Here is a 21,556-nt window from a genome sequence, read left to right on the forward strand (position 1 = left end):
AATCCACAAAAACACAGCAGGCACTGAAAACACCTGCTGGAATATGGGACCAGTTTGTAGGTTAGAAGTCTCCCCAGATGGGGCTGGAGTTGGATCCCACAAGCTCCAAGCCCACCCTGACTGCATGCCTGAATGCGGGGCCCAGGAAAGCAGCCAGATCTCCAAAATGACATTTATTTCCTATTTGAATGGTTTAGGTCTGCAAGCACAGACTTGAAGCACAGTGAAGATTAGAGGAAAAAAACCCCAGTAATTTAAAAATACTTCACAGTAACAGGGTAACTTCATGTAGGCCAGAGTTTCCACTTGGGTCCATGTGTCACCCAGGAAAACAGCCAGTATATTCAGACAGGAAACTTCTCATTGACTGATCTCAGTAAGTATTGCTGTCAGTAGACAGTGCTGTTGGACTTTTCTGGAAGGGAGCCAGGCCCACTTTGGCAGTGAGGGTGGGGCCACCCTGTGTAGCTATGGAGGACTCTGTCCAGGAAGACTGGTCCTGGCAGAGCCAGGTTACTAGGCATCAGGAGTCTCTCCCCTCAGATGCAGACCCTCACCCAATGATTTCAGCTTTGGGTCACTAGCTCTTCCCTCTGAAGTCACCCCTCTGGCCAACCTGGGAGGGATAGCAGGGGAGACCTCCATGTAAAGACCTCCTGCTCTTAGATTTGAGCAAAATCATATGAGACATAGATTACCAGCAGGGTTCTGGGGCCCCAAGGTTGTAAGCCATTTCCCCAGTGTGTCCCACCAACCAACCAGAGGTGATTTCTACAACTCCTTCAGACCTCTTGGGGAACCAAGGCACCCACCCTTGCACATCCCACGAGAATCTCCTGCCGACGGCCTTCTGTGGTAACTCCTGTTGGGTGAGGGGTACATTAGGAGAGAGGGCCAGTGGGTGCACTGACCTCAGCCCAGGGATGACAATGAAGCCAGGGTGGTGACAACAGGGTAGGACCTTGAAGTTAACATCATCGATGTTTACTGCCACACCAACTTAGAATAAATAACTCATTTGTGCGTGGCTCTGATTGGTACCCATGTTCGAAGCCTGGCCAAGTGAAAATGAGGCACGGGTCTACACACAGCTAGGATCCCAAGTCAGGGACTCTTGAGGCCATGAGACCTGTCTCATGCTTCAGGCAGGAACAAGAGCCCAATTCTGTGGCTTCCAGACCAAGAGCTGGGCCCAAGACCTGTGCATGATGACCTTGGCTGTCCATGTTGGAGTAGGGAACACACAGGATCATCACAGCTACCCACGCAGATTACTGAGACCACAGGGTTGGCCGGGTGGTAACAATGCCCAGCACAGGGACAGATGCTGTGTCGTATGGACACCCATAGCGGACAGGTGGCCTTGGCATCTGTCTGAAGCAGAGACCCCCCCACATGAGACCGAGGGAAAAGAGACCACAGAATGATTTACATTCATCTCTTGTTCTGCACAATCAACACCACAACACCGCAAGTGCTAAAGCATGAGAAAACAGCTGGTCTTTGGCTCCATCTTTTATAAACACTAGTTTTCCTCAAAAATGTACAAGGAAGCATACCTAACTCAGGAACAATGTTAAGAGGAAACCACACAAAGAAGGGGGGAATGGAAAAATATACAATGTCTCTGGAGCTATACATTCATATCAAACTTATTTTTAAACTCCTGTTTAATATCGGATACAATGCTTTTTAACATAAAAAGACAAATGTGTACCTTATATTAAACTATTCCATACAGTCACAAGTAATGATATAAAGCAAAATAAGTCATTTTTGTCCTTCTAAAAACCTTCCAAGAACTGTATCTTCCCCCAAAAGCCGGGAAAACAGAGCGTCTGACACACGCATCTCCCCAGCCCCGTCTTCATATAGCGCATTCAGCAGAACAGGGACCTCTGGCGACTCTCGCTACCACCAATGGTGCCTTCCCACGTCAGCATCGCTGGTTCCTTTCTTCTAGGAGCTGGTTGTCAAACATTTCTTTCTCCCTTCAGAAGACAAAAATGACATCTTCATTTTAGTAATTAATCATGTTTTAAAGAACAGAAAACAGAGGAGGTGGTGTATGATGGGGCAGAGTTTCAGGTGGAGAAGATGGAAAGTTCTGGAGATGATGGTAGTGATGGTTGCACAACAATGTGAAGAATGTGTTTAATGCCACTAAACTGTGCACTTAAAAATGGTTAGGGTGGCCCTGGCTGATGTAGCTCAGTGGATTGAGCACGGGCCTGCGAACCATATGATTGTGGTTCGATTCCCAGTCAGGGCACATGCCTGGGTTGCAGGCCAGTTCCCAGCAAGGGACTCACGAGAGGCAACCATACATTGGTGTTTCTCTCCCTCTTTCCTTCCCTTTCCCTCTAAAGATAAATAAATAAAATCTTAAAAAAATAAATAAGGATAAATATTTTTTTAAAAAATAAATGGTTTGGGTGGAGTTGTGTTACGTATATTTTACCAAAACTAAGTACAAATAAATTTTAAAAGTCCAAAATATCATATTATCCTTATTAAGTGGCTCCCTGTTAAGAAACACTGTGTTAAGAATCACTTGGCTGGCCACTACATTCAGGATAGAGGTTAATAAGGAACACCGATTCTGAGGTGGGTGCTGGCAAAGCATGGCAACACAGGCGAGGTAAGTGTGCATGAGTCAGATCAAAACAAAACACACAGGCAGCCTGAAAAACGGGATGAGGAAACAGCACACAGTGCTCACAGTTCACACACCTTTGCAATGCAGAGTATAATAAAAGCCAGGTGTGTGCACAACCTCTGAACTTGCAAGATGAGAGGAACACAAAGGTGATGGAGCCCATGACAGACCATGTGGATGAAAATGGGCCAAAGGATAAAGAGGACAATCACTAACCATGTTCCTTAGACCATGTCCCTGAGGAATAAAGGGGGCTTGTGTTTTCACCCTAATTCAGTGACATCAGCCAATGACCCCATTTTCAAGGGCATTTCACATGTTCCTGGCAGACAGAAGCAGCAAAGAACTCCTAACACTCTTAATTTTGGCAAGCCAGCAGAAGGGAGGGCATGGAGCCCTGGCTGGCGTGGCTCAGTGAGTTGAGTGCCGGCCTGGGAAGTAAAAGGTTGCTAGTTCGATTCCTAGCCAGGGCACATGCCTGGGTTATGGGACAGGTCCCAGCTGGGGTATGTGAGAGGCAGCCAACTGATGTTTCTCTTGCACATCAATGTTTCCGTCTTTCTCTCTCCCTTCCGCTCTCTCTAAAAACAAATAAATAGCCTTGTTTGATGTGGCTCAGTGGATTGAGTGCCAGCTTGCAAACCAGAGGGTCACCGGTTCGATTCCCAATCAGGGCACGTGCCTGGGTTGTGGGCCAGGTCCCTAGTGTGGGGTGTACAGGAGGCAACCACACATTGGTGTTTCTCTCCCTCTTACTCCCTCCCTTCCTCTAAAAATAAATTTTTTAAGAATCTTAAAAATAAATAAACAAACAAACAAATAAATAAAATCTTAAAAAGAAAAAAGAAGGAAGGGCATGGAGATGGGGATGCAGTCACAGGAGCAGAAGGCTGTGCTCCGAGGCGCTGCTGCTCTGCCCTCCACTGCCCAAGGCCACTATCTTTTTTTAAAATCTTCATCAGAGGATATTTTATACCATTGATTTTAGAAAGAGAGGAAGAGAGAGAAATACTGATATGAGAGAGAAGCATCAATCAGCTGCCTTTTGTATGTGCTCTGACTGGGGATCAAACATACAACCTGAATAGGTGCCCCAACCAGGAATCACACCCACAGCCTTCTGGTGTACAGAACCTTCCAACCGAGCCACCAAGCCTGGGTCCAAGACAACTGCACACAGAGCCAAGTGACCCTTCTGTGGGCAGCTGCAGAGCAAGCCTGTCATCCACTGCAGCTGACAGGTGGCCCTCCTAACCATCCTGCATACGCTGGGGCCCTTCCTACCGAGCGTCTTCAACCCTGAATGTCCCATGGCAGTGCCCAGTCAACTCTGGACAGAGCCCTTGGTCCGTGACTCTAGCTGAGGCTTCAGCCTATCACAGGCACACGGTCAAGTCTGTTCCCAGCAAGGCCTGGCAGCACGCCCAGATGGGATTAGGGGCTCTGGGGCCAGAACTCCAAGGTCAGCTAACCACACCAATGTGAGAGAAACATCTTGATCGGAGCCTTCTCTGACTGGTGAGGACTCATCAGGCCAAGTGCTGCCTGTTCTCAAATAGCCCCAGCTTTGTAGCAACAGGGGAGAGTTGGATACACAAACATGAGCCCCAAGCAACAGGAGATTAGGCAGAGAGGCCTGAGTACATGTCCAGTGGTCACCCTGGCCACCCCTGGGCTTGTGTCCATTTCAGGGGCCAGGGCCCATGGCCCAAACTGGCCAGAGAACAGAACTTTCACTGCTGGCTTTATTGGGTTTGCCTGACAATTCATCAGCCAAGAATTAACATATATTTTCAAGTTTATGTGACTCAAGTGGGCATCTGGACCAACACGTCAAGAAGAGGGGCCTCAGTGTCAGATACTAGCGTGTGTGCACACACAAGCCTTGGAAGATAAGCTGCAAAATGGTTGGGACAGGGCCCTGAGCAACCTACCGGTAGCTCAGCAAAGGTCCTTTGATGTACTTCTCCTCGGCTGTCTTGTAATCTACTGCGTCCACAGCAGAGATTGCACAGATGATGGCCTGCAAGAGGGGGACAGGTCAACACTGGGCCAGACCACTTGTGGTGCTAAACTCTGAAATCCACGTGGGGCCGGTCTGACCCCATGCTGGCCTCCAGACACATCTCAGGTCATGGCTCAAAAGATATGGATGAAACCTATGACAGCTCTGCTTGCAATAAAGTTTATGAATTAAATCAGTAATGTTACCTTCTGGACTAGATGGGAGTTCCTGTCACGAAGAACATATAATGAAAAGCAGCACCCAAACAAGTGCATTTTGAACATTTTTTAGTTTACTGTTAAGACATCAGGGGCAGGTCTCTGTGGGGCCATCGTGGGCACCGTGGGGTATGGAGCAGCGCCCCCGGCCCCACACCCTCCATGCCAAGAGATGACGCATAAGGGCTCATGACTTTCTTTTGTTCTTGTATCTATTTGAGACTTTCTTTCCACAAATACAAAGTTCAACATACTTGCACCTGACAACGTCTTTTGCACAGTGTGTACATGCCAGGCAGTGCCCTCTCGGAACTTAACAGTAACTGAGGAGCCGTATCTGCTCCTCGCCCAGTCCAGCCCCAACTGGAAAGTTAAAAAATTCCCCTTTTCCTGAGTAAATTCTGGAACATTTACTACCTGTGCATGCAGATGACACCCGCATCTCATTCTCCCGGGGCTGGCAATGAAACCAGAACATCCGGCTCTGTGCCACCGCCCAAAGAGGAGCCAGGCAAGTGCTGGGCTCCTCGGCAGCAAAGGCCTCCAGGCAGGTTTCAGGATGGTGATACCCCAACACCAAACCATCCCATGCCCTCTACAGCCCACGCCTGGGCAAAGTTGGGCTGGGGTTCTGGTTGAGGCCACATCACAGACCCCCACCCCCCCACACAGGATGCCTTTCTGGCCACTCACTTCAGGCAGAAGAACATCCAGGATGAAGCGGATTCTGTCACCATTGATCTGTGTCAGCATCCTGCTACCCGTCTCCTGGTAGACCCCCTGCAAGTACTTCACCACCAGGTCCAGCTGCTCCTCGTCCTCCAGGTACGTCTCCACACATGTCATGTACTGCCCCGAGTTCAGAAATGTGTTCAGCCACCTGGATGGTTTCGTGTTCCTTAAGATGGCCTGCAGATGGCTCTCAGCACCCCTCGCCTTCACGATGTACTCCACCAGCTTCTGGTTGGCTCGGTCCCGTGCGGCCCGAGACCGGTCAGGCAGGACTTTTCTGCAGGGCTGCCTCCTGCCCCAGGGGCTCCCAGCCACAGGCATCTCGGGGTCCTCCTGGCAGAGCTGAGGGAACCGGGTCCCTAAGACATCTTGCTGGATGGACTTACGCACAGGATAGCCTGTAGAGGAGGCGCACATCCATGGGACTGCCACTCACGCAGGTGGGGTCCCAATTCACTGCATTCTGTGGGGGTGAGGGGGGCCCCAGGCCTGGGGATATTGGGACAGCCACGTTCCTGCAGAGCGCTTCCTTTGTCAGGAGCTGTCTTCTCTCCCCCAACTCTGCCCTTCAGCCAAGTTTAACTTGAAAGAGCAGAGCCCCTTCAACCCCCCAAAAGCAGCATTTAATTCATCTACCTCCCTCTTTAAGGACAGAAGGAATGGGACGGTGTATGGCTGTCAGTAACTGAGAACACGAAGCAACAAGGAAACTGCTGTTCATGTATTTTAACACTTGGGTGTTAGTACAGACGGGGCAGTTTTGGATGTGGACCTGCCATCCATGCCCCTACTGCAGGGAGGGGAGACCCGGGGGTGCTCCATGGACACTGGGCTAGGCTGCATGGTCCTACCACCCAGGAGCAGGCTCAGGACACCTCTTGCTTTTAGACTAAAATATGGGCCATGCTAGAGGAGCTGGTGGACTTACTTATATCAGCTGCATAATATTCCAGAAAAGAGCCAGAGAAGGAACCACAACCTGCACAGGAGAAAGGATGGGAGAAGGTACGTCACACATGAAGTACACTCTAGAATCTCCTAGGTTGTAGGGTCATGTTTCAGGTCCAAGCAGACCCCTTCCAGCAAGAGGCTTGGGGCAGCACAGAGCCTGGGACCCCCGAATAGGCCAGGCATTTCTGCTAACAAGCCTGATTTAGATTCCCAACAGCCTAACTTGGGGTGGACTAAAACGTGTTTTCAAAGGCCTTTTGTCCATGTCCAACATCCCCACCTCTGCCTGGGCACCTGCTCACCCACCCGTACTGGAGACACGACTGTCAGGGGCCTGGCCAGACTACTATGGGGACTGGGCCGTGTTCAGCCTTCACTAGAGAGTCTGCAAAGGAGGGTCTGCTGCCCTTGCTCACACCCTCTGTCTGATGCCGTGGAGGTCCCACATACCAAGCCGGACCCTGTAGTCAGTGATCAGGGAGACGCACCAGCCAATGGCCTGGTCAAAGTCCTCCTTGGCCTTGTTCTGCAATGAAAGAGAGAGAACAAGTGTCAATGGGAGTCTGCTGGGCTCCTCACCACTGCCTGCTATCTCAGTGCCTGTTACCTCACAGGTGCTCCTGGGCCAGGCTCCCGAGGCCTTCAGGGAAAGCCTGGCAAGGCCCAGGTCTGGGGCTGGGCTTTTCACAAACTGGGCCTTTGTGAGCCTGGCTCTGGGCCAGAGACTTAAAGGCTCTAAGAAGAGGAAGGTGGATAAACATCCCAAATTGCAGTTGCCATGACCACCATAGGGAGAAGGCATTAAAATCATGTGAAATAAAGGAAAATGGAAACAACTGTGTTTGAACAACAATTAAAAAATTAAAAGATAAAAGATAAAAAATAAAAGAAAATTACAAAACAAACAAAAAAACGTGTGAAATAAATCCTTCTAAGAGATATCTTTTTTTTTTAAGATTTTATTTATTTTTCTTTAGAGGGGAAGGGAAGGAGAGAGGGAGAGAAACATCAATGTATGGTTGCCTCTCGTGAGTCCCCTGCCAGGAACTGGCCTGCAACCCAAGCATGTGCCCTGACTGGGAATCAAACTGCGATCATGTGGTTCGCAGGCCCACACTCAATCCACTGAGCTACACCAGCCAGGGCCTAAGAGATGTCTTTGTGTCCAGAACTTGAAGCGCAGCAGCGTAAGGCTGGAAGGAGGGACACTCAGCCACTACCAAACCAAGGACAATACAACCCGCGAGGCTTCCTTAGCTGGGACAAGCTCCCAAGAAATGTCCACAGGCTCAAGAGAACCTAAGACCCACATCCTGAGTTACCATTGCTTTAGCCCAGCCTCCCACCCCTGGTGGCTGCATGAGGCAGGCAAGGGATGCAAGCAGAGCAAACAGCTCTAGGGGTAGGGAGAGAGGAGCTCACTGACTGGCACCTGGGATGGTAGGCAGTGTGGATCCTCAGGAAAGGAGATACACAGGACCCTACAGATTCCATGAACACAGTAAGAGTCATGCAAGCGTCAGTGGAGGTAGGGCAAATCCATCAACAACCCAGAACAGGTAGCACATCCACCCCTTGAAGGTGCTGCTCACTGCTACTCAGAGGAACCAGCCCCTGGTGCTCCACTGCACACCCACCTCACAGGTAAACCTGGGGAACAGGAAGCCAGCCATGGATGCCCTTCAGGCATCTGGACCACGAGAAGCCCATGTGCCATCTTTTATAACAGAAAGATTTTGTAATCTCAGAGCGAGATTCCCACTCCTTTCTGCACACTCCATGGGAAAGCTACAGGACCCTAAGAATGAACACAGCACTTAAAGGAGTCACGTGGCTCCTGGCCTGGAAGGCTGGGTGAGCAGCTCCCTATACATGCAGACTGACATTCACGGGGCATGGAATCAGGCCCCCTCCAGAACCAGGTCCCACTGATAGGCACTGATAGGGACCGGGTGCCTGGTGTTGGTTGTGGGTTAGACGTTGCAGTGAACAAACTTGAACAGACAAGACAGGTGGAGTGAGACTCGTGTTGTGGATATGGGCAAATTGGAAATAAAAGGGCTGGGGTCTGGTACGGGTGCCAATCTTCTAAACACTTACCCACCCCTGCAGCCCAAGGCCTGCTATCCTCAGGGAACTAGGGCAGGCATGGGCAGTGAGCTTCCCAGCACTGAGAATGTGGCTCAGACACAGGGTGCTTCCCAACCTGGAAACCCAGGAAACCCTAGCAACTGCTGTGGGAATCCCTACGGTGGGGTACAGACAGGAGTCTCCCCACCAGCCCAGTTTCAGTATTTTTGAAAGCTGGAACAAAAAGCAGTTTTTCAAGGCTGAACAGTCAGCATTTTGAATGGGGCAGCCCCTCACAGTTCATGAACTCATGAATGTAACAAAGCTGATCATAGAATCGGGGGGACGAGGCCACTGGAAGCACAGCAGGTACCCTAGGGAGTGTTCTGGCCCTGACTCAAGCAGTACTCAGGCACCACGTAGGGTGGGGCCCCTACTCTAAGGCACCCTTGTATCTCATCCCAAAGGGGGCAGGGCCCTCAGAAGAAGTCGGAAGGAGCAGGCATTGCACCCAGGCTCTCTGCCACCTAAGCCCCCCAGCCCAGGACAAACAGTTCCTCGCACCACAGCCTCAATGTCCACCCCTGAACAACAGGGCAGACAGGTAGCAAGCTCCCAGGTGGCTGAGAGTCCCATGCAGGGGCCCACAAGGGTAGGGGCAAGAGCCGGCATGGCAGGCCCCCAGTACCCCATGACAGTGGTTTCAAAGACCCCACAAAAGCCATTATAACCAGTCACAAGGGAACTAGTTAGATAAGTACAGACAACAAGCCACCTACCAGAAGTGCCTGTTTCTCTTTACAGTCGAAGTGCTTCAGCCTCCTAAGAGGCACTGTGATGCTGCAGGAAGCAAAGGCAAGGTTACATGAATGGAAGACACTCCATAACCTAAAAGACATTCTCTTCCTCTGACAAAGTCAGTAGGAGCCACGCTGGGGTTTCTGCCAGACCAGGTCACCCAAGACAACTGCTGTCCCCAGCTGTCTGAGGTAGCCCCTTGAAGCCAGGCCCTGCAGTGATGGGTACCCTCTAGTGGGTACTTACAGGGACATAGCTGGGGCTGCGGTGCAGGACAGGCAGACACCAGGGCCCAACCTCCACACTGCTGGTGACCAAGAGAGGGGTGGCAGCACCCAAGTGACAGAGGATCAGAGAGGACCAGTCCCACAGTCACCTAAGTGACGAGGGACGTGGTGCCTTCAGAGCTTACTGGGAATAGAGTGATATATTGTGAGCATCCTAACCCCGTGATGAAAGGTGAGTGCAGAAAGACGGGCAACCACCCACATGGCAAAACTCAGATTGCATCAGGTTTGCTGCTTATGATCTGCATGAAGGGAGCCGCCTCTGCTAATTCATGGAAAATGGGGGTCTAATGCTTGTCTTGCTGGGTGGCCTTTCAAAGCTGACAAATTGAGGTGGGAAAACTGAGCTGCAGAACCTGGCGACCCCACCCTAGATGCCTGCTCCCTGGATCCTACTTCAGGAAACATCTGTAAAGAGCCAGGGACGGTGGGCTCACCCTCGTCCTTTCGGGTCCATGTGTCCTTCAATGAAAAGCACACTTGCTTTCTTGTCTCTCCGCCTGATACTCTTGACCTATGGGTGAAGCCAAGAAAACAAAGCATTAAGAACCAAGGAGGAGCAGTGGGTTTTAAATATTTTTCTGACACCATCTCGTTGAGCAAGAACTGGTATGTGTGACAGGGAATGCCACTGGCTGGAGGATAGAGGTGAAGACCACACGGTAACAGTCTCAGGGACTGCCCAAATTTTGCTGCATGCATGCCTCTGAGAGGCTTTACAACTGAGCAGAACCAGACCAGGTTTTCTTAAATTTTTAAATAAAAGCAACCACACCTGCTGCTGCCAGCCATCTCCACGTAATTGCCATGACTGACTATCCCACTGAAGAGCAGGGCTTGTTCAGGATCAGCCCAGGGCACGAGATGGAGGCAGGGTCTGACCCCAACCCGCACTCTCCGACTGTGAAGGCCGAGGAACCTCTTTCTGTACTGCCTCACAGGCTGCACACGGGGTTTACTGACAAGTGTGGCCATGGACACTCATGGCCCAGAAACATCACCCCAAGAATCTGTCCTGTTGCTGACCTGTTAACCAGCAGGGCCTCCAGGGAACTGGTGAAAACAAGGGCTGAAAGGGTCAGAAAGAGGGTGCTCACTGCAGGCAGGATGCGACACCTGCTGGAAAGTGGGTGCTGGAGGGAAGAGGGGGGCCCTATAAATGGCCACTACAACTGTGCCAGGGGCTGTATGAGATGCTGGGCTCACCAGATGTGTGTTCAAGCTACAAATTCTACCCACAAATGTTTCCCAGTCTGGTTCTGCCCTCCCCGTAGCCATGCCGCCCTATACAAGAGGCCCTGTGACTGCAGGGCAGACTCATCCAGACGACACAGCTGCTCCTGACTACAACGGGTACCTCTCCAACTTAAATGCCATCATCTCTCACTATAAATTAGTCCAGGTAAAATAATGCAGATCCTGTCTCAGCTGGAGGAGGATAAAAGGGGAAACAAAGGGGTGAGCGTAGCCAAGACAGTGCCTTTGCCTAAAGAATAAACTTAGCATTTGTAATGTCTGGCATAGACAAAAAGCAAAGCCATAAACTTGTCTACATTTAAGCTCATTCACCTCACTGGGGGCACTGGGCAATATCTCAAATGCCTGTTTGCATATGGACAACACTTCCTACCCCCAAATGTGAAAGATTGAAAAGCTCCCACAAGAGACCCTGGATGGTGCGGCTCCGCTGGCTGGCGCGTCACCCCGTAACCAAAAGGCTGCGGGTCCCATCCCTGTTCTGGGTGCATACGGGAGGCAACCGATCAATGCTTCTCTCTTATATCAATATTTCTCTCTCTCCCTCTCTGAAAAAATGTTCTCAGGTGAGGATTAAAAAACAAAAAACAAAAAGAAAAAACAAACAAACCAAAATCTCCCATAGGGAAAAACTCTGAAATGCACATTTAAAATAAGGAAAATTGGATATTTTTTCAGGCAAGTTTTCACAAGCCTGGTCAGTAAAAATTTGACCTGTAAATCTTATCCTCATTGGTGCCACAACTACTAAATTTCCTTTGTTTAGGTACAGGTGTCTTAAAAAATCTTGCCCGTAAGCCCATCACTTTTCGTAGTAATAATTAAACGGTAAAAACATTCGCCCAGGTCCAAATGTCTGGGGGACTAAGTAACTGCATCTAGGAAATAGAGTTGTTCTTACCACTGCGGGCCAGAAGGGGTATTTTTGGTATTTAAGCCAGACCAACATTCCTACTTCAAATGAGCGTGGTTCTAGAATTAAAAAGAAAGGAAAACAAAAAGAAGAGACAAGTCAGATCCATGTCAAGGAGCAAATCCATCAGCTTGAGAAAACACAGTTACTGCGATAATGTTTAAATGTGTTAACACAATTCAGAGAGCACCGGAAAGGTACTTGACTCCCGCCCTGGAATCTCAGGGCTGGTTACGAGCAAGCTGAAGGGTTGGCACCACACTGGTTTCCTAATGGTGACAATATGCCAGTCACAGAGGTGGCGAGACAGGGGAAGCTGGTAGCAGGGACCCTGTACCGTGTTAGCAATGTCTCTGTACATCTCAAGTTATTCTAAAATAAACATAAAAAAAAAGTGTTGGTAGAAAACCAAAATAAAGCCAGTGGCACACAAAACCCAATGGGAAAACTGTTTCTGAGACGCTCATCTGTGAGAAACTGGGGGCTTTTAAGGGGAAAGATGTCTCTGTACATCTCAAGTTATTCTAAAATAAACATAAAAAAAAAGTGTTGGTAGAAAACCAAAATGAAGCCAGTGGCACACAAAACCCAATGGGAAAACTGTTTCTGAGACGCTCATCTGTGAGAAACTGGGGGCTTTTAAGGGGAAAGAGAATTATTTAAAATGATCATCAGAGAATTACAGAATTATTTCTGAACAAAATTAAACTGAATTCCACCAAAACCTCCCCAGTGAGCAAGTAATTTAAATGTTTAAAAAAACTGGGTAACAAAACCTTGGAGAAAAGAAGCAAGAACATTTGACCTGGAGCCAGGATCCTCCATTGGACACTGAGGTGGGAAGGGGAAGCCGCGCTGGCCGACGACTAACAGCTGAAACTCTACATAGTTAAGGAGCAAGAGCGCGGGAGCACACAGGCAAACTGGGAAGCCGCCTTCCACGGGTCTGTGAGGGACAGTTACCCCCATGAGAAGCCTCCCCTTCTCAGAGGACAATGGATCAGGGGGCAGACGGCCAATTCAGAGACCAAGAGTAAACAGCCAGCCAGACAATCAGGATTATGGTGAAAACCCAAAACAAATGGAAGCAGAAACCAGGAGAAAAAGCAAACATTCAGGTTTTGGCAGCCTAGGCAACCTGACCCACATCTTGTGGCAGACAGGGCAGAAATGCCCCTTTGGAAAAAGGCGGTGTCCCTTCTCTGTGGCCCAGGAGGCCCTGTTCAAGGAGCTTATGCTACGGAGTTATTTCCCAGAAACATCCATCACAGGCACTGTCCCCCATAGTTGGGGGACAATCTATACACCCAACAGTGGAGGAGGAGGCTCAGTATGTGACTGCCCATCTTTCCTAGTAAATGGTAACTACTTTCCACAGAAAATAATCATAACACCATGTGGAAACGTAAAAAGAAAATGTCTAAATTACCATTAAGTTAAGGGGAAAAAAAAAAGTAAAATGAAAACCTGTAGTACAGTGACAGTGAGAGAGAAGCACTCAGTGCTTTCGGAGAAAAGATTGTGACGAGGATACTTAGGCAGCACGGGAGACGTGGGGACACCCCGGGGCTGCACCCATATCATGGCTTCCTGGTCTTATAGACTATTGCCATTGGGAAGCTGGGAGACAGGTCCCCATCCCTCCACGTGCGTACTATTTCTGCGACATACTGTGAATCTATAATTCTTTCAAAATTGAAAGGTTAAAAAAGAAAAACAGGCTAGATTCTGTTAACGTGAGAGGTTCATGGGCGAGTCTAACAAGGGAACTAGTCTTCAATCACTTTTTTCACGACGCAAACTGACTTTGTGTTGTTACTCCGCAATCTGGGGCCCTCACTGATCTGTTCAGGATGGTCTGCTCAGAGCAGGCAGCACGTGTGGGAGGGCACCAACTCCTACCTCTGAAAGACACACAGATGCCGTCTCCAAAAGCCTGTGAGGGGTGCCAGGTCATACCCGATGTGGCCAGAGAGCTCTCACCTATTCATTCAGTTGTACTATTCCCACAAGGGGACAGACAGCAGGATTAGGGAAGGAAGCCATATGCTAACAAAGAGTCCCTCCTTCCTCTGTGTGGTTAAGCTTAAGGCAAGGAAGAGAAAGTGTGGCACTTTCAAAGGTCTTGGTTCAGGAGGAGGAAAACAGAAGAGGAAGAGACCTTCCAGCAAGGTCTCACAGTGGATCAAGAACGCACACTTCCTTCCAGAGGACGGGACACTTGGGTGCGCCACCCCCAAGCACCAACCCCCAGGTCATTCTCAAGCCTTACCGTGATATAAAAGGATTCTTGGGAGTTCCTCGTCCTCCTCTTCCTCCTCCAGGATGGAATTAATGGGATCAAACTCCATTGACTCTTCAGAAGACTGACGGTCTGCCAATAATGTCAGATTAGACTTTCATGGTCAGTGGGCTCATCCCAAGAAAAACACTTCGTGATCCGTGACCATCAGTGAGAACAGATCCCATGTTACACAGACTTCCACACTGCCCGACTCAAGTGGGGTGCACTTCCATTAGAGGGCATTCAAAAGACAAATAAATGAGACAGAGGGTAAGACAGAGTGGGGGACGCCTTTCACACTGAAGCTGGAAGGCACAAGAAGCAATAGAAGTCACAGGAGGATGACTGGATTCTGGGCAGGATCCCTTTTGTGGGGCTTATTTCTTTCCAATGTAAAGCTCTCAGTGGATGTCAGGGATGGGGTACAACTTGGGAACAAGGCAGGGCTGTACTCTGCACATGGGGAGGTGAGAACCTGTGTTCTGCATGGGGGAAGAGGGTGCAGCCTGTGAATATGCCAAGGCTCAGGCCTCATGAAGGAAGTTTGGACTTAGGGCAGAACTCTGGGCAGTAGGTAGGTAGCAAGTAAATTCGAGACACCCCAGGAAGCAGAAATGAAAAGATTCTAATTAGCATTTCAAAAGTAAGTGGCCTGCTACAATGTGAAAATGGAAAAAAATCACAGCGCCCAACTGTAGAGGCACAGAAACATGTCTATACAGGAATTCCTGAGAGGTCAGGAAATTCTACAGAGAGTTCATCAGTTTGAGATCCCTGTCTTCTCACTCCAGCAACAGTTTAAGAAGGAATTAGCCCTGGCTGGCAAAGGTCGGTTAGGCTGTCATACCCATACACCAAGGTTCACACCCAATACGCGTTGCAGGTTCAATCCCCAGTCACGACATATACAAAGAACAATAAATAAGTGAAACTACAACACAATATTTCTTTCTCTCAAACCGATTAAAAAATTAAGAAATAAATATTAGCCCTAGCTGGTGTAGCTTGGTGGATTTGAGTGTTGGCCTGCGAACCAAAAGGTTACCAGTTCCATTCTCAGTCAGGGTTCACGCCTGGGTTGAGGGCCAGGTCCCTAGCTGGGGGTATGCAAGAGGCACCCGATCAATGTATGATTGACGATCAATGTATGATTGACGTATCTCTCGCACATTGATGTTTCTCTTTCCTTCTCCCTCCATTCCCCTTTCTCTAATAGTAAATAAATAACATTTTTAAAGTTTTACTAAAGAAATAAAAAATTAAAAAATAAAGCAGTTAATCCTGGGGACAGAGAGAGCATTGTCACAACCACCGTGCCTCCCACAGCGGGGCTGCGCAGAGCAGCAGTGGGCAAGCTGCCCCAGGCCCCGCTCTGTCCCTTTCCTCCCCACTCAGAACAAAAATAATGACACAGATATGGTGAGAAGTGGGAGTCATTACAGCCCAGTGGGAGAGGTAGGCATAAAGGGACTGGGAGGTCTGTCTGATCTATTCTGGTACTGATCTCGTTAAGATGTGGTTTAAGGAAAACATGGGGCCTGGCTCCGAATCTGGCTGAGGGAGAACCAGAACCCCACCCTGTCCCAATGGTGGGACAGACCTACCTTCCTCCAGGACATGAAGACTTGTGTCCTCCGAGGGAGCGAGGTGGGTGGACCTACTGGCACTGCGTAGAATCATGCATCCCCTTGGCCCAGACCTCTGGCCGCCACCAGAGCACAGCTGCTTAGCGAGTGGGTCTCGAGAATCCGGGCGGGCTGGGTACATACTTGGGCTGCCTGATGGCAAATCTGGGTGGCGCCCTTTGGCACACAGACCCAGCTCCCTAACTGCAGAAGGTAAACTCTGGGCCGCTGGGCTGCCCGCCTCTTCCTTACTCTTTCTTGCCCCAACTCCCACTGGAAGGAAAGGGCCATTCCGATGTCCACTGGGCTCCTGTGCCAAATTTCTTCCCCTTTTACTAGGGGTTGTCCCATTTTCGAGGTGTATTCTTGATCTACTCCGGTCCTGAGGGCCACCTCCAGCTGAGACCACCAGGGCAAGTGGGCTTTCACTTTCCCCAATCCCTTTTTTGTGGTCCACTTGGCACTTGAGGTCACTTTCACTAATGGACGAGCGCGACAGCCTCTGGTACACTCGCTCCCTTCTCTCAAGTCCAGAACTTTTCAACACCCTCTCATGGGGAAGAAATGAAGGGTTGGGACCACAGGGTGAGGATGCCCGTTCCACGCGCTTCTCTCCCGCAGTCACAGCAGTTCCTTCTTCCCTAGAAGAGTTTTCTTGACGCAAACAGCTTCTCTCATTCAAAACGTCCAGCGCCACTCGAAGCGACCGTCTGTAGGTCAACTCCTCCACAGGTTTTGCTGAAACCTTCTCCTGTGAGGCTGAAGGATGACAAAGAAACAAAGCCTGGGGACGTCCAGACACCCTGGCACTGCCATGAGAGCACTTAAACTGCTTTGCAGACTGGGTCTCATTCTGTAGCTAGTTTTCCACCTCAAGGGAAGACTAACACTTCTCCTGCCAGTCTTCCCCAAAGGGGGACGGGGCTGCAAAACCATAGCTGCCTGTGGGATCTGTGTTCAGGGCTGCAGGGCTGTTTTTCAAAAAAACATATTGAGTGGCTCTCACCTGAGTGGGTTACAAAAATAAATTCCTCCAGATTACAAAACAGTCCTGCCAGCAAAACATATTCAGATGTTTCACAAATCCTCTCGCAGCCTGACAACTCCCAATTCAATCAGTGTCAGTGAGAACCCAGTTCAAAGAAATAAAGAACTGGAAGGCATTGTACTCTGGGATGGAGGGTAGGTTGGGAAAGACCGTACAGAGAGGACTCCTTGTGAGCTGGTCAATTTTCTGTATTTCTTTGCAAGAGCACCCGAGGCATTGAGTTCAGCCTGGCCTCTCTCTGCCGCAACAGCATCATTTATTCATTCCCACACACACAGACCTGGCACTATTCATGGGAACCAGCTGACAGATGCAATCTCGTAGCAACCTCCATCAACACAGGACTCCCTATGTTTCATATAAAGGTGCGCACAAATAAGTGGCCACCAACACGACCTGAGCACACAGATGGCGATGACCAAGAGGTGATGGCTGACACGCCAAGGGTGTGCAGGGGTGGAACGTGCTTTGAACAATAAAAAAATGCTTTTCCAAAGACACAGGAATATATAGACCCTATTTTACAAACACAAAGGAAGGAATTCTGAGTGACCCCTTTACAAGACAAACAGCCCCTTGCACATGGGACAAGCACTCCCACACCTGGAGGAGAAGGATAACTCAGGGCTGCCTGTAGCTGGGGTTTCCTGCGGAGTGAGCGTGCCTCAGCAATCCCCTGTAGGTCTAGGCCCAGGCAAAGTCTCCCACCTACACAATATGCAAAGAGGGCAGGGGTCTCTGAATCCCAGCAATGCTAATGCCAGGCCAGACCAGCCACCAGTGCTTTCCCCATTGGGCTCAGCTTCAGAAATTAAATATACAGCCTCAGAAACCTTGGGCATAGACCAGACAGCAACAGCATCGTTTTACAGGATGAGGGGGGGAAAGAAAGAAAAGGAAAATTCTTTCCACCTTTCCTCAAGACACCAAACCCACTCAGTGGTCTGTGTTCCCTGAAGGACATGGATGTGACCAGCAGATCCTTGACAGCCTGCCACTGAGAGCCAAACACAGATTGGCCCTAGCGGCAAATTCTAGAAAGGTTTAAAGTTCCTCTCCTTAAGCCTGGGGAAATCATGTTCCCTTGTGTGACAAGACTAACTGGTGAGTCAGATCATTTTGACCTGGAGAGCGGTGTCCCCTACATGTATGTCCCCAAACCCTCCCTTCCTTTGTTAAGGTCTCAACAGATCCTTACCCAATAAGGCAGCAATGTCCTCGATGTGGGACTTCCTCAAAATCTTGGCTTCTGTGCTTTTCACTCTCACTCTGCAAGGACAGAAACAACGGTCATACGCTACTGGATACCTGACAGGCCATGGAGACATTTTCAAACACATTTTTCTTCAGATGACAAAAGAACTAGGCTCATTTTCTTCCTTCTCAACTTTATACTTAAACTAAGTTAAAGCCAACTAGGAATCATGTGCCTGAGGTTAGAGGCAACAAGGACCCTCGTGAATATGATTTTTTCCCTCCCTTTCAAGACAGAAAGGGTTGGCTAGATTTAAGAGTAAAAGTGAATTCAAATTGTGACTTTTATAAGGCAAACCCTACTTTCAACTGCACATATAACTCTTTCATTTTGTTTTCACAGTAAAGATAATGTCACTGAAAGCTGTTTACAGCCCAGCAGGTGTGTTTTAGTTTAAAAGGATGTGCTTTCCTTTCAAATTCAAGTATTCAATTATCTCCCCAGCCTCAGGGAGAGTGAGCTGGGGACTGACCAAGCTTAGAAGAAGGCTCTGAAACAGGGGTGCGGACCTGCCACAGGAGCCCTTCTCAGTTGTTTTAATTCTGTTTATAATAGGCAGCATTCCAGAAATAAAGAACTGGAAGACATCGTACTCTGGGATGGAGGGTAGGTTGACACACGATACCAGTCTTACACGATCTAAGCATTTTAATCCTCATTCCAGATGATTTTATGTCCTTCTATCCCAGATAATCAAGAAAACAATAATGTACTTCCAGAGTCATGGATCTGCCTCCGGAATGCTAAATAAGTTTATTAGAGGGACAGGCTCAAACATCAAATGTTTCAAAACTGATGGGCTTATTACACAAATTTGTAAAGGAGAAAAAAAAGACACAAATAGATTCATGGGAAGGAAATATCCTATTTGAACACCAATGAGGAGAGTTTACCCTGTTGTAATTTATACTTATATTATTAAATTTAAATAATAAATTTATTATGTAATTTAAATTTACATTTTTGTACTGGTCTCTCTGGAGATCACATATAATGCACCTTGTGTGGCTCTTCAATTTCCAAACTAGTATAAAATAAAATCAGTTGTTTTCCTCCTAAGGTCATTATGAGAATTAACCAGTTACAATAACTAAAGAGTTCATTTAATAAGCCCTTAGGCATGGACTTTCCTTTTGGGGGGAGGAAGAGGTACCAGAAATCCCATAAGGAAGAATATAGTATAAAAAAAAAACCGTTAACACTTAACTTTTTGTCTACGGAAAGTATCTGAACATTTAGAAAAAATTCCTTTTTCCTCTTAGTTAATATCTCAGTCCTGGCCAAAACCTGTTAAAAAAAAAAATCCTGGTTATTATGACACACCAAACAGCTGACACAGAGTAAGAAGCACTGACGACAGATACAAACAAAGCAGGTAATTCTGTAAATACACAAGTGCAGAACTTCAGAGATATTGTCTCATCTTCCTCATTTTACAGGAGGGGAAACTGAGGCACAAAAGGTCAATGGCAGACTCCCGACAAAGATGGACTTCTGCCTTGTGGTTTGATTTTCCTCTTACCGCTTGGCTGGAAAGTCTCCCCACATCCTCACATTATTTACTATCACAGGGCTCCCTGCCAGAAATTTCCTTGAATTACAGCCGTATGTGCCTTTCAGAGGTGTTAAATTTTTTTTTTTAGCGTGAAAAAAAAGACACTTCCAGCAGTTTAACCTTGTAAGCACTCCACCAAAACCCCATTAAATGGGGAATGAGATTCAGTGCCAACAGAAACAGCAGCCAAATGTTCAGGCTCAATTATTCCACTGAAGCTCCTGTGTCTCTCTTGATAAAGATTTTTGTCACCTGAAAAATCATTTCTATTCCTGAAATTAGACAATCACACTGTCACCTTTGCAGGCCATAATCGCTCTTTCCATCTGCACAGGACATACTTGGCGTCCGTCATGACTTGGACTCATGTGGCAAGTGGGAAGGATGTGGCACACAGTGCCTGAAGGTCTGGTGCGATGGACCCTGCAACAAAATTTGCAGAGTGGTTTCTAACGCGGTTCACTGGTGACTTTTAGGCAGATGCAATCCTTAATACCAAAGATTGAGGGAGTTAATCCCCAAGTGGTAACCCTGCAGGGAGATGCTTGATACCAAAGAGAGATGACCAGACCTGGTACCCAGGGAAGCACCTTTTTTCTGTTGTTATTTCGGTGTGTTTTTTTTTTAAATAAATAAAACACAGCCAAATTCCCTTCCAAAATCCGGTATCTAGATTACTTCTTAAAAGCTCCTAAATAAATCGCCTCTATGCTGAAGGCCATCTCGGACCTCAGCACAGGAAGCTTTTTTAACAAGATGCACAACTGTCCCCTATTTGGGGAGCTAACAGTTGACCGCAGAGCAAAAAAATAAAATCGGAGGGAAAGGCCTGTTCTTTTGGCCGCCATATCCCTGAAGGACGGGACAGCTGCAGGGGCTCCTTACATCAGTGGGAAAGCTGGCTGGGCTGTTGGCATAAATGCAAAGGAGCTGGGGGGTCGTTTGTGCAAAGGAGGAATTCACCACAGCAGCGAAGGTAGGTCAGTTAGCAGGGGGTTGGGTGGCGGTAAGGCAGCAGAGAAGGGGTTCAATCAGCAGAAGAGGGGATTCAGGCAGGAAAGGCGGGGATTCGAGCAGCAGAAGAAGCGTTCACACAGAGGAGGGGGTACAGGGACTGAAGAAGGGGTTACGGGCAGCAAAGGGGAGTTCACGCAGTAGGGTTGGGGGGGTTCAGTCAGAAGAGGAGGGGGTTCGGACAGCAGAGAGAAGCTCATGCAGCGGAGTGGAGGATTCAGGCAGCAGGGGTGTTCGGGCTGAAGACGGGGAAATCAGGCAGCAGAGGAGATTAGTGAACAGAGGTGGAGCTCACGCAGCAGGGACGAGGGGGTACCTCGGAAGCGCGGAGCCTCTATCCCCTCGGGAAACGCCCCGAGGAGCCTCTATGGGGGTCCGCCACTCCCCACCCCCCAGGCCTGGCCGTCTCAGTCTCCAGCCGAAAAAGTATAGTACGCCGGGCTCACCAAGCGCCCGGCCTCCCCAACGCGGCGTCTCCGAGGCCAGCGTGGAGAGCGAGGAGGCCGCGGTGGCTTAACGGCGTTGGCACCCGCGCCACCCAAGCCGCTGCCGCCTTCGCCCACGCCCGTGCTCACCACCACCTCCTCCGCCGCCGCCGCGGCCGCCGTGGTTCCCTGCGGGCAGGAGGCGGAGCCAGGCTCGCGGCGCCTCTGAGTTTTCCCCCTGAACCGACCAATGGGGCGCGTGCGACTGCGCTGTGGTCCCACCCCTTCCGCCGGGCCGCGAGCGAGGCTGGCTGATGGACAGGTCGGCGTGGGGCGGACGCAGACTGAGTAAAGGGCGCAGGTGGGCATTAACAAATTGTGGGAGGCCAGGCTGCAACACCAATTTGGAGTGGGGTGGGGTGTGTAGACTGAGTGATAAGTGATAGGTGATGTGCGCGCG

General features: G+C 49.1%; 1 protein-coding gene across 4 annotated transcripts; it reads right to left on the reverse strand.

Moving 5' to 3' along the window:
• Nucleotides 1-1,424: 1,424 nt before the first annotated feature.
• On the reverse strand, nt 1,425-21,308 carry PWWP3A (PWWP domain containing 3A, DNA repair factor). Of its 4 annotated transcripts, none has more exons than XM_037042339.1 (14): nt 21,247-21,308; nt 19,956-20,080; nt 19,310-19,389; nt 18,046-18,116; nt 15,779-16,558; nt 14,163-14,264; nt 11,879-11,949; nt 10,158-10,234; nt 9,415-9,475; nt 7,016-7,091; nt 6,543-6,593; nt 5,576-6,012; nt 4,594-4,682; nt 1,425-1,991 (listed from the first exon to the last, which is right to left on the reverse strand). In XM_037042339.1, the coding sequence occupies exons 2-14, from the start codon at nt 20,010-20,012 to the stop codon at nt 1,937-1,939; spliced, it is 2,007 nt and encodes a 668-aa protein (XP_036898234.1). In that variant the 5' UTR covers nt 20,013-20,080; nt 21,247-21,308; the 3' UTR covers nt 1,425-1,936. The 4 variants fall into 4 exon arrangements, with proteins under 4 accessions (XP_036898234.1, XP_036898233.1, XP_036898238.1 ...); XM_037042338.1 differs by having other exon boundaries at nt 21,118-21,296; XM_037042343.1 differs by lacking the exon at nt 14,163-14,264 and having other exon boundaries at nt 21,118-21,296.
• Between the last annotated feature and the right edge of the window lie 248 nt (nt 21,309-21,556).

The sequence above is a fragment of the Sturnira hondurensis genome, unplaced genomic scaffold (assembly GCF_014824575.4).
Source record: "Sturnira hondurensis isolate 20B ecotype Veracruz unplaced genomic scaffold, ASM1482457v3 Scaffold0003693, whole genome shotgun sequence".
NCBI classification, from domain to species: Eukaryota; Metazoa; Chordata; class Mammalia; order Chiroptera; family Phyllostomidae; genus Sturnira; species Sturnira hondurensis.

Excerpts from the sequence above, each read along its gene's own strand:
- PWWP3A (XM_037042339.1), bottom strand. The coding sequence starts at position 20,012 with ATGACGGACGCCAAGTATGTCCTGTGCAGATGGAAAGAGCGATTATGG. Across the intron at positions 19,390-19,955 it reads AGCGATTATGGCCTGCAAAG|GTTTTGGCCAGGACTGAGAT; the intron begins GTGACAGTGTGA and ends TTTTTTTAACAG. Across the intron at positions 10,235-11,878 it reads ACCCCTTCTGGCCCGCAGTG|GTCAAGAGTATCAGGCGGAG; the intron begins GTAAGAACAACT and ends CTTCACCCATAG.